Here is a 13503-nt window from a genome sequence, read left to right on the forward strand (position 1 = left end):
TCAGCAGCACTTATTTTTTAATGACGTGGAAAGAAAAGAAAGCTGGGACTAATAAGTCAGGCCCTCCAAACCTGCCACACCAGGTGGTTTTGAGCATGAACTGATGGGATATCGGTGAATTAAACGTACACAGAAACATAAATATCACTTTGGCCAGGATATGGAGTACAGGCTGAGGCTGGGCGTCCAACAGCTTAGAGAGGGGAGAGGGTGAGATCCGCCTTCCGTGAACCAGGGCACCTCTGTTCCCTCCTGCCCCCCATTCCAATCCTTGGAACTCACCCCTTCCTTCTTCCCCCAGGTGAACCTTGACCCGGGATGGCTGAGCCCCGCCAGGAGTTCGACGTGATGGAAGATCATGCTGAGGAGGCGTACGGGTTGGGGGACAGGAAAGATCAGGGCGACTATACCCTGCTGCAAGACCAGGAGGGTGACACGGACCACGGCCTGAAAGGTTAGTGGATGACCCGCACAGCGGGCCCACGGATCACAGCCCACGTGCTTTGGCTGGGGCTGGCAGGATGGGTTCGTACGCAGATTTGTACAGGAGTTTTAAATACCATTATTGTCTTAGATTGTCCATACGGTGAAGCCTCATTAATTAGAATGGGCCAAAGTAACCCAAAAGGTGAGGCTATTTGAAATTTACCTTTCCAAAGGAGAGTTTGCCACGTGAGTGATAGCAGTGTGACGAAGACGGTAGGTCCCTTGTCAGTCTCATAGTCTCACGAATACAGGGTACAGGTACTCTCTTGAGCCTTTAGCCACACCTGGTAGCCTATAAATCAGTAGTCTTCATCAGCATGTAAAATATGTGGCAATAATACATTATTTTTTATCTCTCCCTTAAATCAGGCCTGAATGGCCCCTATTGGGCAAGAGTTGGTTAGCTCTGGGATTCTTACTATATCCACATTAATAAACTGCTTCAGCTTCTAAGTATTCTATAATAAGGTCTTTTGGCCAGATTGACGTGGCCTTGTCCTCGCCCCTTCCAAACAGGTGTGTTTCATTTCACTGCTGCCGTGTTCGGGGAGCCCCACAGAGCATGCTCGGCCCCCTCGGACTCCCCGTGCTGGCCCCTTGCTCGCCCCGGGAGCACCGTGCTGGCCCGAGGGTGCTGGGTTATGTTGCAAGGAGCTGTTCTCCCCACGGGGGCCAGCCGGTGCTCCAGGAGCAGCCCACGATGCCACCGAGCGCAAGGACTTGGTCCCTGCCTCCGGCCCCGTTTCTAAGGAGACAAAGTGGCAAACAGTCTACTTTACTCTTTTAGTGCTAAAAATAGCAAAACACTCTGCAGCCTGGGCGGTGGGGTAGTGAATAGAAGTCGCGGAGCTCCAGGTGGGGAATGATCTCTGCTGGGTATGTCTACGTCTATCCAGGAAGATCCCTGGAGGTGGGGTCACCGGGCAGCCCCTGGGAGGGGGAAGCCGAGACCACCAGCTGTCCCACATGGAGCAGCCATGCCCACCTTGGAGAGGTTTCAGGGCTCACTGGGGGGCCTCGTTTCAAAGGCTGATTTCTGTCCGTTGACACAGGGAAGGTGTTGGATGAAGAGGAACTTGGGAATCCAGAAAGTGGGTGCAGGTCGTTGGAGGGAGGGGAAGGAGGCTACCGCAAACTGTGCCGTGGAGGGTGGTGCTCAGGGCCAAGAGGCTTGGGGAGAGGGGAGTGAGGGACACGCCCTCAGCCCCAAAGCTTAACCTTTCGCAGCCAGCCGCCTCCTGGCAGGGGGAGATTGGGGTCGGGGCCAGGTTTTGCCTCTTTTCCAGACCAAGAGCCCCTCCCCAGGTGCACAGGACGGGGTGCACGTGTCCAGCAGGTCTGTTCTGCATTCTTATTAGTGACGCTTTCATTTTCGAGTGTCCCGATTCAGGTGATAAAGTAGATGGCCACCCTATTTGTAAGGAAACTACCTTAAAATGATAATTTGGGCATTTTTGTAGAACTCTACTGTTGGCAAAGGGCTTTTGCCACCCAAGGTCTCAGGTGATGCTCACAGTAGCCCGTGAAGGCGGGTCACTTCCCCTTTGCAGACGGCAAAGGAGTTTCTTCTCTGAACTCCTGCGGGTGGAATCCAAGTTAGGATCACAACATACTGAATCCTGCCTCATATGAATTGTGCATATGAGAAATGGCATTGTATTTAAAGGCAGAGCAGCCTGATTTAAAAATAAAGTTAAAACATATATATATATATATATATATATATGTGTGTGTGTGTGTGTGTGTGTGTGTTTAGGTCATTAAATATGAAATGTCCAATTTCAAATCAAAAGTTTAGTTTATTATATTATATCTCAAACAAGAAGCAGTACAAGTATCAGAGTATGCGCCTAAACCATCCACACAGTTTTGCCATCTTAACGGTAGCTTGTTTATGCCAGCAGCGAAGAAGCCTGGAGAGTGAGTGGCATTGAAATCTTGCAAGGCATTTTCCTCAGCTTGTTGAGAACTGAATATTTTTCCTTGCAAGAAGTGGTCCAAAGTCTGGAAGAAGTGATAGTTGGTGCAAGGTCTGGTGAATACGGTGGATGACAGAGAGTTTCCAAGTCCAACTACTACCGTTTGGGCAGCTTTGTTTGTGGAACACGTGGTCCAGCATTGTCTTGCAAGAGGACTGGCCTGTCTCTATTGACCAATCTCGGCTGCTTAATCACAAGCATCCTCATAATTTCGTCCAGTTGGTTGCAGTAGACATCTGCTGTAACCAATTGACCAGGTTCTGTGAAGCTGTAGTGGATAATACTAGTTCTGGACCACCAAACAGACACCATTAGCTTTTGTCGATGAATATTCAGTTTTGGACTGTGTTTTGGCACTTCATCTTTATCCAACCATTGTGCCGAACGCTTGCAGTTGTCAAAAAGAATCCATTTTTCATCACACATAACAATATGGTGTAGAAATGGTTTGCCTTTATGTCGTGACAGCAAAAAAAGGCAAGTTTCCAGACTATTTCTCTTTTGACGCTCATTTAATTCATGCAGAACCCATCTATCCAGCTTCTTTCCCTTGCCAGTTTGTTTCAAGCGGTCCAGTATTGTTGGAATAGTAACGTCAAACCTTGCTGCTAATTCACACGTAGGTTGAGATGGATTCACTTCCACTTTGCGTTCAGCTCATCATTATCCACCTTGGTCTCAGGTCGCCCACGTGGCTCATGTTCAAGATTAAAATCACCAGAACGGAACTTCTCAAACCATCGACGTACTGTGTATTCATTAGCCACATCCTTCCCAAACACTTCATTGATATTTCAAGCTGTCTGTGCTGTATTAGTTCCATAACAGAACTCATATTCGAAAATAACACGAATTTTTGACTTATCCATGTTGTTACAAAAATTGCTTTAAAGAAAATTTGAAAGATAATCACAAGCCAAAACCTGTGTTTGCAAGACTGAGGATGTACTTTCATAATCAAAGTAAAATAAGAATTGTCAAAGTGAAATGTCAGAGATAGCAACTGTCAAACTTAGTATTTGAGGAAATCAGACATTTCATACTTAATAACCTAAATATTATGTTGCAACAAATGTCCTGCAAGGACGTGAAATTTTAACAACAGGGGAAACTGAGAGTAGGGTATATTCTCTGTACTGTCTTCGCAAATTTTCTATAACTTTAAAACTGTTCTAATGCAAATTTTAAATTGCTAACGTTCCTTTTTTAAAATTACTGTGAAAGGCAAGAGTTTGAAAATAATTTGCTTACCCCAAGAATATACTTCCCACAAAGCAAGTGATACCTAAGAGGTTTTCATAGTTCTCATCAAATTAATTCTTGCTACTGAGGGTTCAGAGTGAGCTGTTTTTATACAGGGAGTGGCAGGTTTGACTTGGCAGAAGGTGTCACTTTACTAGCAATATTTTAAATAAGTGACAGAACACTGTTTTGAATAATGACAAGAAACCACATGTTAAATACCAGAATAAAGAGTATCTAAGTGGTTACTAAAAGCTGAAATAGGACTGGATGCCGTCCAAGAGAGCTGCAAATTGGGTGAAAGTTGGTTACTAAGGAATTAAAAGGTGTTGATGGGTTAACTTGTTACACTTTCCAGATAAGATATTCGAAAGAGGCTTCTTCCTCCTTTCTTCCCTCCCTCCAAGGAATTTAACAGGATTAATACAAATGATGAGGATATCAGGCTCAGGGGACAGATTGGGAGAAGGGCACCATCACCCCGTATAAATTCCCCTGTGCCCCACAATCTAGGCTGGTTAATAATAACCAAACCCAGAGGCAGTGTGCATGTGCTGCCTCACCATTTGTGCAAAGCCGTCTTGAGGCTGTTCGCAGGTGTTTGCAAGCTCCAGGACCAAGCAGCTGTGTGTGTGCTGGAAGCTTGTTTAGAGTTAGCTGTTCTTTGGTGGGATGGGCACAGCCAGGGCTGGGTGTCCAGGGATGGGGTTTTAACAAAGAGTTGAATGGGGTATCTGATCTTGCAGTGCACCTGAACTCCAGTTGCCTTTTTTTCCCATCGTCTTGTTCTGCTTTGTGTCCCCATCCTGAAACTGATGCTAGGGTTGCCCCTACCCCAGGTGGAGTGGCTTCCTCCGAGTCCACCAGAGCTTCCCTGTTGCCCAAGGGACCCTCAAAACCTAACAAGTGAAAACCAAGCTCAGTCACCCCCATCCTGGGCCATTCCTGGTTTCTCTGCTGCTGGTGGTGGTACCATCAACTAGTCCTTCATGACCTTGGCCAGTTCCTCCCATGGCACTCACGCCACCCGCGGACCTCACCCCTGTTCCCCTTGGTTTTGCAACAGCAGCCCTGTGGCCTTTACGCACTCCTCCCTTCATCCTGTCATCCTCCCAGGGCCAAGAGCTATTCCTTAAACCAGGGCTCATCACACCACGCCGGCCACATCCGTCCCCAGCCTGTTTTGTACGGCTGGTGAGCTGACAATGGCTTTTACTTTTCATATGGCTGAAAAGAACCACCCTCCTGAGCACGTGGCCTCCATCCTCAAGTGTCTCCCGGTTCAGAAAGGCCGCTGGGAGGGAGGGAGGGAGCAGGGCACAGGGAACGCCTCCCAGCTGAGCTCCTCCATCCAGATGTTTTCCTGGACGTCCTATCCAGTGACGTCCCCTGACATCTCATTGGCCACCCCTGCCTGCCCAGGAGGCTGGACGATGTGGCCTTTGAACCGGGCACAGCTCTGTCCTGTATTATATCAGGACCTGTTCCCAGGGTGGGTGGGAAGACACCAGGGGGTCCCCACAGACTGTGCCACAGAGGGGGTGTTTGCAATTTCCAGACTGAAAGTCCCCACGTGCTTGATGGGGTATTAATCTCACGTGGACCATCACTGCAAAGCGACGCTTTTCCTCATGTGGCCAGAGCCCATTTGTCCATCTGGCACAGTGGTCAGCTACCTGCTAGGAGCCCCCGGGATTCCAGTCGGCGTCTGCGTCACCACTGTCAGCACCGTAACACTCAAGCTCTTGCTATGAGCCGTGCTGCACCGGGCCCTTCAACAGGCTGGCATAATAATGACTGACGGTAATCACCGCCACTGGCGGGGGGCTTCCCGCCTGCCACACATGGTACAAAGTGCTTTAAGCATTAAGCAGTTTCATGCTCAGAGTGGGTGGAACTATGACCATGTCCATTTTACAGGGGAGAAAACTGAGGCAGAGGGAGGTTAGATAACTTGCCTAGAGTCACACAACTGGGAGGTGGTGGAGCCAGGATTTGGTCCAGTGTCCTCTGGACTGAGACTCCCACTTCCTGTTAGGAGACCTCCAGGTGGGCACTCTCCGGTGGGCCTGGGTCTGCCCTGATGCGTGTGGTGACCTTTCCCCCTCATTAGACTGTGTGCTCCTGCAGGCAGGCTGTGCCTTCCGCGCCAGCACTCGGCTCTGTGCACACGCGGCTCCCAAGTGGTCTCGACCTTCCCCACTGTGAGGCCTTGGCTTGCTCAGCCCTGGATCCTGCGTGACGCATCGATAAGCCCATAAATGACCCGGGGAGATTGGCTCCTGGTGGCCAAGGTGCCACAGGGGAGGGCACAGTTCAGTCCTGCCAGGAGGAGGAAGATTTCCTCATTTCTGTTAAGCCAACAAAAGCTGTCTTACCAAGGTCATTCATGGTGGAGGGTGTGACTGTCACCCACTGTGGTCATTTGGGCCCCTGGTACCGGCTTTGGATTCTGAAAGGACAGTTTCCTTGTAGGTCCCACGGCCCACATTGCAAATGTAACTCGCAGCCCGTTGGTCAGTCCTTGGAGATCTTTCTGTGAAAGGAGCTGGGTAAAGTCCAGACGCACCAAATGTCCATTTAGAAGCACGCACTGCGTCTGCCCCGGGCCGATTCCTTTTCCAAGGGAGGAGTTGGCTCTCAAATGTTTTTCCAGGCGTTGACTTGTCATTCATTAATAGCAACGACAAAGCAAAAGGTTCACGTGTGTCCCTGCTTTCTGGTATCTGCTGTCCATTTGTCACTAGAAGAGGCTTTTCCTCAGGTGGAACCACTCGCCGGTAAGAGGCAATTTCTCCTCTCGCCCAGGAGCAAACACACGTGACCTGCGTCTTCGCCCGGGGACCCTGGTGTGGGGCACAGTCGTGCTGGCGTGGGAGGTGGGGTTGGTCCCCTTTGTGGTTTTATCATGAGGCCACGTTCCAACTATCCGGGTTCCACGCTGAGGGATTTTCAGTCCCAAAAGACACTGCTCCCAAGTACCTCTGAGGTTCAAGGAGGGCAGGGAGAGGCAGCCATTCTGAGGGGCTCATTGTGTGTGTTCCAGAGTCTCCCCTGCAGACCCCCGCTGATGACGGATCTGAGGAACCCGGCTCTGAAACCTCTGATGCTAAGAGCACTCCGACGGCCGAAGGTGGGGCCTCCCTCCCCTCCCGGCTCCATTCAGACAGCTCCCTCCGCGCTCCAGCCCCCGCTTGGCCATGCTTTGAGCCGCCCCTCCCGGCCCTGCTCCCTCTGCCTCTGGCTGAGACATGCGCTCGCTCAGTGCTTTGCAGGACACGCCGCCAGGACGCGAGCCAAGCCCGCCTGGGTGTGGGTCCGTCACGGGTGTGCTCTGTGCACAGCTCCACAAAGCCCCCCTCCGTGTCGGCCGTCCTCCTTCACCCCTTCGGAAGCCCCCACCTCTCTCTCCTTTCACGGGGCCGACAGGTCCCAGAGCAGCCATTTGCAGTGGGAAGGGGCAGGTCAGTGTACACCTCCAAGCCCACCCCTTAGGACAGGTCTTGGTTTAGTGTCATCCTTCCCATTGGGGCAGAGGGTCTGGCATCTGGACTTTGGCCACGGTGTTTGTTCCAGCACTTCTTTTAACTTGTCCTCTCCAGACATTTGGTATCTAGGTGGTTATAAAGCGCCTCGTGTATTCCTAACGTGCTCCTCAGTCCTGGTTTGACCACCTTCTCTTGCTTCCTGTCTGTGTCAGTCAAGGCTGCATTTGGCTGCAGGAAACAGAGCTAACTGTGTCATATCCATGAAGACGTCTATTTGTCTCACATAATAACATGTCTGGACTTGCGCAGCGGCTCCCCAGTGTCATTGGTGCTCTTTTAGCTTGATCTTGTCGTCGTCCTTAGTGGTTGGATTGCTGCCTCATGGCTGCAAGGTGGCTGCTGTACTTCTAGGCATCATATCTGCCTTCTAAGCAAGAACAAGTAGCAAAGTAGAGTGGCCAAAAGGGCCCTGAAACCAAATGTGTTCCCTTTTTATTAGGAAAGCAGGAGTTTTCTTGCAAGTGGTAGACTTCTCCTTATGTCTCACTGCCAGAACTGGGTCTTTTGGCCACCTCTGGCTGCAAGGGAAGCTGGGACATGGAGCATTTTGCTTGTCAGCCTCTTTAGTAGAAGAAATCAAGGGAAAAGGGCACTGAGAATGGCTTTTGAGTCACTTGTCTACAGTACCTGCCCCTCTATCTCCCCATCCTTCCTGAGGAGGTTCAAGGATCCATCCTGAGCACTTTTCCAGGCCTGCGTGCTATTTTGGGTGTTACATCTATGTCTTGGGGTGAGAACCTCACCCGGCGTCTCCCCAAGCGTCCACCTTTGGGTTAATTCGGAAAGTGGCTGCCGAGTGCCTGCCCGTGCTTGGTACGATGGTGCATCTTTGGAGGATGTAGCAGGCGTGGCCTTTACCCCCAAGGTTCTTAGCCTCGTGAGCACAATATCTAGGCCAAATTCTCTTGCTTAGAGCCAGTGATGCAAGACATTTCCTGCTCATCTGGTCAGGACAGTTTTGCAAATTGCCTGCCACCCTGAGAAAGTCCCGAAACACTAAGCCAGACCTCATGCCAGCCTAAAACCTTGGCTTTCATGGCTCCATCAACATGATTCTGGAAGAATCTCCCAACCAAGTCTTGCCACGCTCTGGACCTCATGCATGTGTGGGCCCCGGAGCCTTAGCTCTCACCCACACATGAGACGACCATAATTAAAACGTCCTTCATTGAACTAAGCTTACTTAGGCTCTTGGAAAGCCTTCAAAGCTGACAGCTCCTTATGTTTGCCCGGAACGGCCTGGGAGTGTGCCAGGGCATTGCTCGGGGAGGATCGCTGGTCTGCAAGTGTTCACCTCGATGAGAGATTGACAGCAGCCCCTGGCGGCAGATCTCTACCTCCGGCCATCCAGAGTCAAGCACCTGACCATGGGCAGGTCTGGGCCAGTTGACTGCCAGGCAGGGGACTCCGCACTTCCCAGTGTGGGTCATGGGCTCAGGAACAGGGGTTAGAGCTGGAAGGAGTCTTGGGGATCACCTAGAGATGACACTCCCATTTTACAGATGAGGAGACTGTCCAATCAAAAAGGACAAAGGACTTGCCCAAGGCCTCACAGCAAAACCACCGGCCCTGGCCCTAAGCCCAGAGTCCCCTCACTGTCTTAGCCCCAGTCCCAGCCTCCTGCGCTGCCTTCAGGATCCAACCGCAGTGAACAATCACTGGGTTTTCACTCTTTCTTCTTTAAAACTCCTGGGAGTCCCTTTCACTGCAGCGACGTGGGGCTGTGGCTTCCCTGGCAGATGGGCATCGCGAGCTGGTGCCACTCAGAGCGGGTGCCGCTCACAGCATGCGAACGTGCTTCCTGGGGACACAGCAGGGGCAGAGCGAGGCCCTTGCGGGGCTGCTTTCTTGCATGCGGCTGATCCCCTCCTGTCCCCTCCCTGCACTGCTCCCACACAAGAAGCAAAGGTGAGGAGCTCGGCGCGCCCTGTCCTGGCCCCTCTAAGGTGATTCTTGGTGGTTTCCAGACGTGACAGCGCCCTTAGTGGATGAGAGAGCCCCCGGCGAGCAGGCTGCCGCCCAGCCCCACACGGAGATCCCAGAAGGAACCACAGGTGAGGGTGCTCCCCAGAGACTCCAGGGGGATGAAGGCCCCCGCGGGGTGCCCGGCCGACCTGCTGCAGGAGCGGGTGCGCTCCGGGTCGTCCTCATGCAAGGCAGGAGTGTGGGCAGAGGCCGGCTTCTGGGAATCTTGGGTTGTTAGGGGCTTGGCGCCTTGGTGCCCTGTGGCTTGTGTGGCTGCCCGCCAACGTCCCAGGGCTTAGGACCTTCCGGATTCCTGCTAGACTCTCCTGTTCTTGCCTGAGTCAGCGCATCAGCTCCGGAGAGTTCTCTGTAGGGTTTTCTGAGGCAGGCAGTGGCAGAGCCATGCCTTCCTCCCACCTGAGGTCAGTCCACACTCTGCTTGGACTCTGCCCGGCGTCAGGGTCCCCTCCCAGGGGGTGGCTTACCCCTGGGAGCAGCTGAGCACACAGAAGGGTCCAGATGGCTGAACCACACCTTTTGAGGATCTTACTGGGCCGTCCCGGAGAACTTCAGAAATGTGTGATCCGGCATCCACTTCTAGGACTGTGTCGCCTTTTCAAACATACCCGTGTAGAACGAGCATGAGGAGAGTGTCCTGTCACCATGAATGATGGGCAATCGGGGAATTGGTCGGACAGGGCTCGAGGCTGCAGAGTCCCCCGAGTGCTGCCCATCCCCCGGGGCCCAGGAAACGCCCTCGCAGCCAGGAGCTCTTAGTGTCATTTCCTTCATGTCCTCATCGCTGCACTTATGTAAAGATTCCAGCTGTTGGTTTGGTGCCCGGTTGCCCAACAAGAAATGCAGAAGAGTCCTAGACAGGATGGCACCAGCAGTGGAGAGCAGGGAGAATGTCCCCAGGCAGGAGCTTTTCTTTCCTTCCTAAAGATAGAGCCCCCGGAAGCCATCGGGGACGCCTGCAGCCCCATCTCGGGCTCTGTGTGCGGAAAACACCACTGCAGGCGAGCAGCACCCCGCCCCCCATGCCATCCACGCGCACTTCTGCTCTGCGAGTTGATCAGCAGTGACGTCTTCCGGGATGAGTGGAGGCCACGGTCTCCAAGCTGGGCAGAGCGTGAAGGATGCTTGAAGGTTGCGGAACGACTCACGGGGTGAGATCACGGGTGACTTGGTTTTATCTCCCGCTGTCCCTTCGTAGTTTTTTCAGTGAGGGAAGTTCGTCCCCTGCCTGGGATGAAAACTCAGCCAACTCTTGGCATTTCCATCATTCCAGAGTCATGGAAAGCACTTCAGTCTCCATAGTGGCAAAACACGTCGGCAAGTGCTAATCAGAACTGCCAGTGCTGTGTGGCCGTCAGAGCCCTAACTCCACTCAGATGGCCACCATTCCCCTGGGGGCTGGCGAGGAAGGACGTGGGGCGGTGGGCAAGGCAAGAAGGTCCTTCCTGGGCTGGCGCCGCTGTGAGCTGCTTCCCACCCCCTGGAGAGGTTTCAAGGAGACTCTCATGGGGACCTTACTTGGATTCTTCCAGACTCTCCCCTGCCCCACCCCAGTCTCCAGCTCTCCTTCCCTGGAGAGCCTCGTTCTGCTCTGGATTCTGGCAGACACATCCTCTCTCCTTGGCCCCTTGCGATCTGAAACTCTAGCTCCAGCTTCATCCTGCTGAGGTCGGCTCGCTCCTGCTGGCGGCCTGTTAGACACCATCTGACCACATCAGGGCCACAGGGAACGCGTTGGCAAGCAAACTGCGGGCGCACGGACTGCGTGCAGGGCTGCAGTGACACTCCTTTGCTCTGCCCCCAAAGCAGGGCTAGCCCGTCTCATCCTCTGCTGTTCTCCGCGGGGGCCCTGACAGCAGTAGTCCACCAGGTCCCTAACCAGAGGGGACACGCACCCAGGGTCTCCACGTGGTACCTTGAAACCCTTTTGCTGGGGCTGACATTGGAGGTGGCCGCGGAGCCAACCCCCAGGCCACTCTCTCCAGTGAAACCCGCCTCAGAGATCCTCTCCCCGCCCGTCACACCCTGTGTGTGGCAGGGAGGTTTTGGAGTTGAGTGAACATTTTCTCAGCTATTGACTTGACAACGGGGACCTTAGTGTGGCACCTTGCTTTGGCATGTCCTATTTTCTATACCTCGGTTTCCAGTGACACTTCTCACTGTCATCTGTTCGGGGCGCAGTGTGGCTGCCCCACCACGGGGTCTTGTCTTGCCGGCGACCGTGGAGTCCTTCTGGTTCCGTGTGAAATACTGCCCAGGCGCACAGAGAGGCCGTTAGTGATGTGACGTCCAACCTCTGCCCTCCCTCCCTCCTTCCGTGCTTCCGGGCACCTCCCTTGCTGGGGTCCAGCGGTGTCAGAGACATCGCAGCCTCCAACTTCTCACTCCCACCAAAGCGAGGCTGTGACGACTGCGCCGGCGAGTGAACGCGAGTCAGCTCGCCCAGTGCCACAGGTGCCGTCGTCCGGGAATGCCTCCTCCTGTCCTCTGTCTGCAGGACTCCGTGGCCCTTTAGCTGGACTTGCTGTCACTCCGAGCCTTTCTTCCATTTGCATAACCTTGTCAGAAACTCAGACCAAGTCTACACGCAGAGCTGTGCCCCTGGACAGGTGGCCAGCACTCACTAGGTGCTGTGGTTGCAGGACAAGGAACACAAGGACAGCACGGTGTCGGCTGGGGGGGACCCACAGGGTGTCTGTGCCGACCAGCTGGCCTCCTACCTCCCTCTGCTGCCTCAGGACAGCCGGCGGACTAGTATTTATGAGGCCACCACGGGGCTGTCCAGTAACTCAAAGAGCCTTCTTGCCTGGCCCACGCTGTCCATGCAGGCCCGTGCTGGCGAGTGGTGGTGACTTGGCATTTCTGTTTTAGGTGCAGAGACTGAGTCATCGCAGGTCAGGGAGCTAAGACCGATGGCCCTGCCAGCAACTCGTAGGCATTTCTCGGAGGCGGTAGCCTCTCTGTCACTGTGCTCAGGGCACGCTGGTAATTCTGATGTCGTGAGGTCAGTGCATGTCAACGTGGCCGACTCGCCTTATAAACTCATCTTCTGGACAGTTCTACCCATCGTCCTGTAGCAGTGTCCTGGTTGTTCACAAGGCAGAAACTAGTGTTCTAGGTATTAAAGCTTATTGATTGTGGTACTATTGATGTGGTCAGGAACTTTTGAAATCTTCATTTGCTTTGTTTGGGGTGTGTTGTGGCTTCCTAAACCACAAGACACCCCACTAGCTGCTCACCAGCTCTGCTGGCCTTCCTCCCACCAGTCACCCCTGTTCTGGGCGTGCCGTTAAAGGGGTTTGCCCAGTAGCTTGGACAAAAGAAACTTAACAGTTTAGGTCACCTGCCATATGCCAGGCACTGTGCTGAACATGTTCACGCAGACTCTCTTAGTAACCCTCACTGTCCTCCACAAGACAAACCAGTATCATCGCTCTGGGGCCCTAGCTGGGGAAACGGGCTCAGAGAGACTGAGCGCACGGCGGCACCTGGATATGAACCTGCCACCCAAGCACGGTCGTTCCCCGAGCCTCCTGCCCTCTGGCGTGCTGGCTAGGGCTGGGGACGCAGCCACTGCTCGGACACGGCCCCCATGGCTGTGTCTCGGCAGCAAACTGCCTCTCTGACCTCACCAACCCTGTGCGTCCTTGCTGAGTGAGGCGTTCAGGACCCTGGACCCACAGTGGAGAAGGCCTCCCCTGCTAGATCACAGCCACGCCTGCGTGTGAGTGTCGTGCGTTTTGTTCAGTGAACTTTTATCATCAACGTCCTCAGCAATGACATTGGCAGAGAAGCCAGAGCTCGTTCTCTTGGGACGTGGCTTTCCTGAATGTTTTAGGAAAGTACCAGAAAATGTAGAGAGCTTTGTTTCTAGCAAACAATAACTGTCTTTGCTTTTATCCTCTGCATTTGCTGACACCTCAATCAGCTGAAGAAGCAGGCATTGGAGACACCCCCAACCTGGAAGACCAAGCTGCTGGACACGTGACCCAAGGTCAGTGGGCTACGGTTGCCTGCCAGGACTTGGGGACTGGGAGGAGGACCTGGGAACACTCAGACGGGCTCCACCCTGAAAGGAAAGTATGGACTTGGGCCCTCATTCGTGAGTGCAGGAGATGTGGGGGAATTGGTTCTTACCAAAAGTGGATTATTCAGATACAGAAAGAGCCCTTGTGGGGTTTTTTCTAACATCGTTTCTGAGTAGTTCCTAAGGTGCTTAGTGTCCTGAAAGAAGCTGGCCTTGTCCAGCCTGGGCGTTGAGAATG

General features: G+C 53.3%; 1 protein-coding gene across 11 annotated transcripts in view; it reads left to right on the top strand.

The window, feature by feature from the left end:
• Positions 1-318: 318 nt before the first annotated feature.
• Positions 319-13503, top strand: part of MAPT (microtubule associated protein tau) — a 50298-nt gene continuing 37113 nt past the window's right edge. For 5 of the 11 annotated variants that reach the window (XM_069482733.1, XM_069482722.1, XM_069482725.1 and 2 more), the window contains exons 1-3: positions 319-454; positions 6754-6840; positions 13167-13232. In XM_069482733.1, coding sequence (XP_069338834.1) covers positions 319-454; positions 6754-6840; positions 13167-13232 — 289 coding nt within the window. Of the gene's footprint in view, positions 455-6753; positions 6841-9222; positions 9310-13166; positions 13233-13503 lie in introns of all 11 variants that reach the window. The other 6 variants (XM_069482723.1, XM_069482724.1, XM_069482726.1 and 3 more) reach the window with 2 other exon arrangements.

The sequence above is a fragment of the Eulemur rufifrons genome, chromosome 9 (genome assembly GCF_041146395.1).
Source record: "Eulemur rufifrons isolate Redbay chromosome 9, OSU_ERuf_1, whole genome shotgun sequence".
Lineage (NCBI taxonomy): Eukaryota > Metazoa > Chordata > Mammalia > Primates > Lemuridae > Eulemur > Eulemur rufifrons.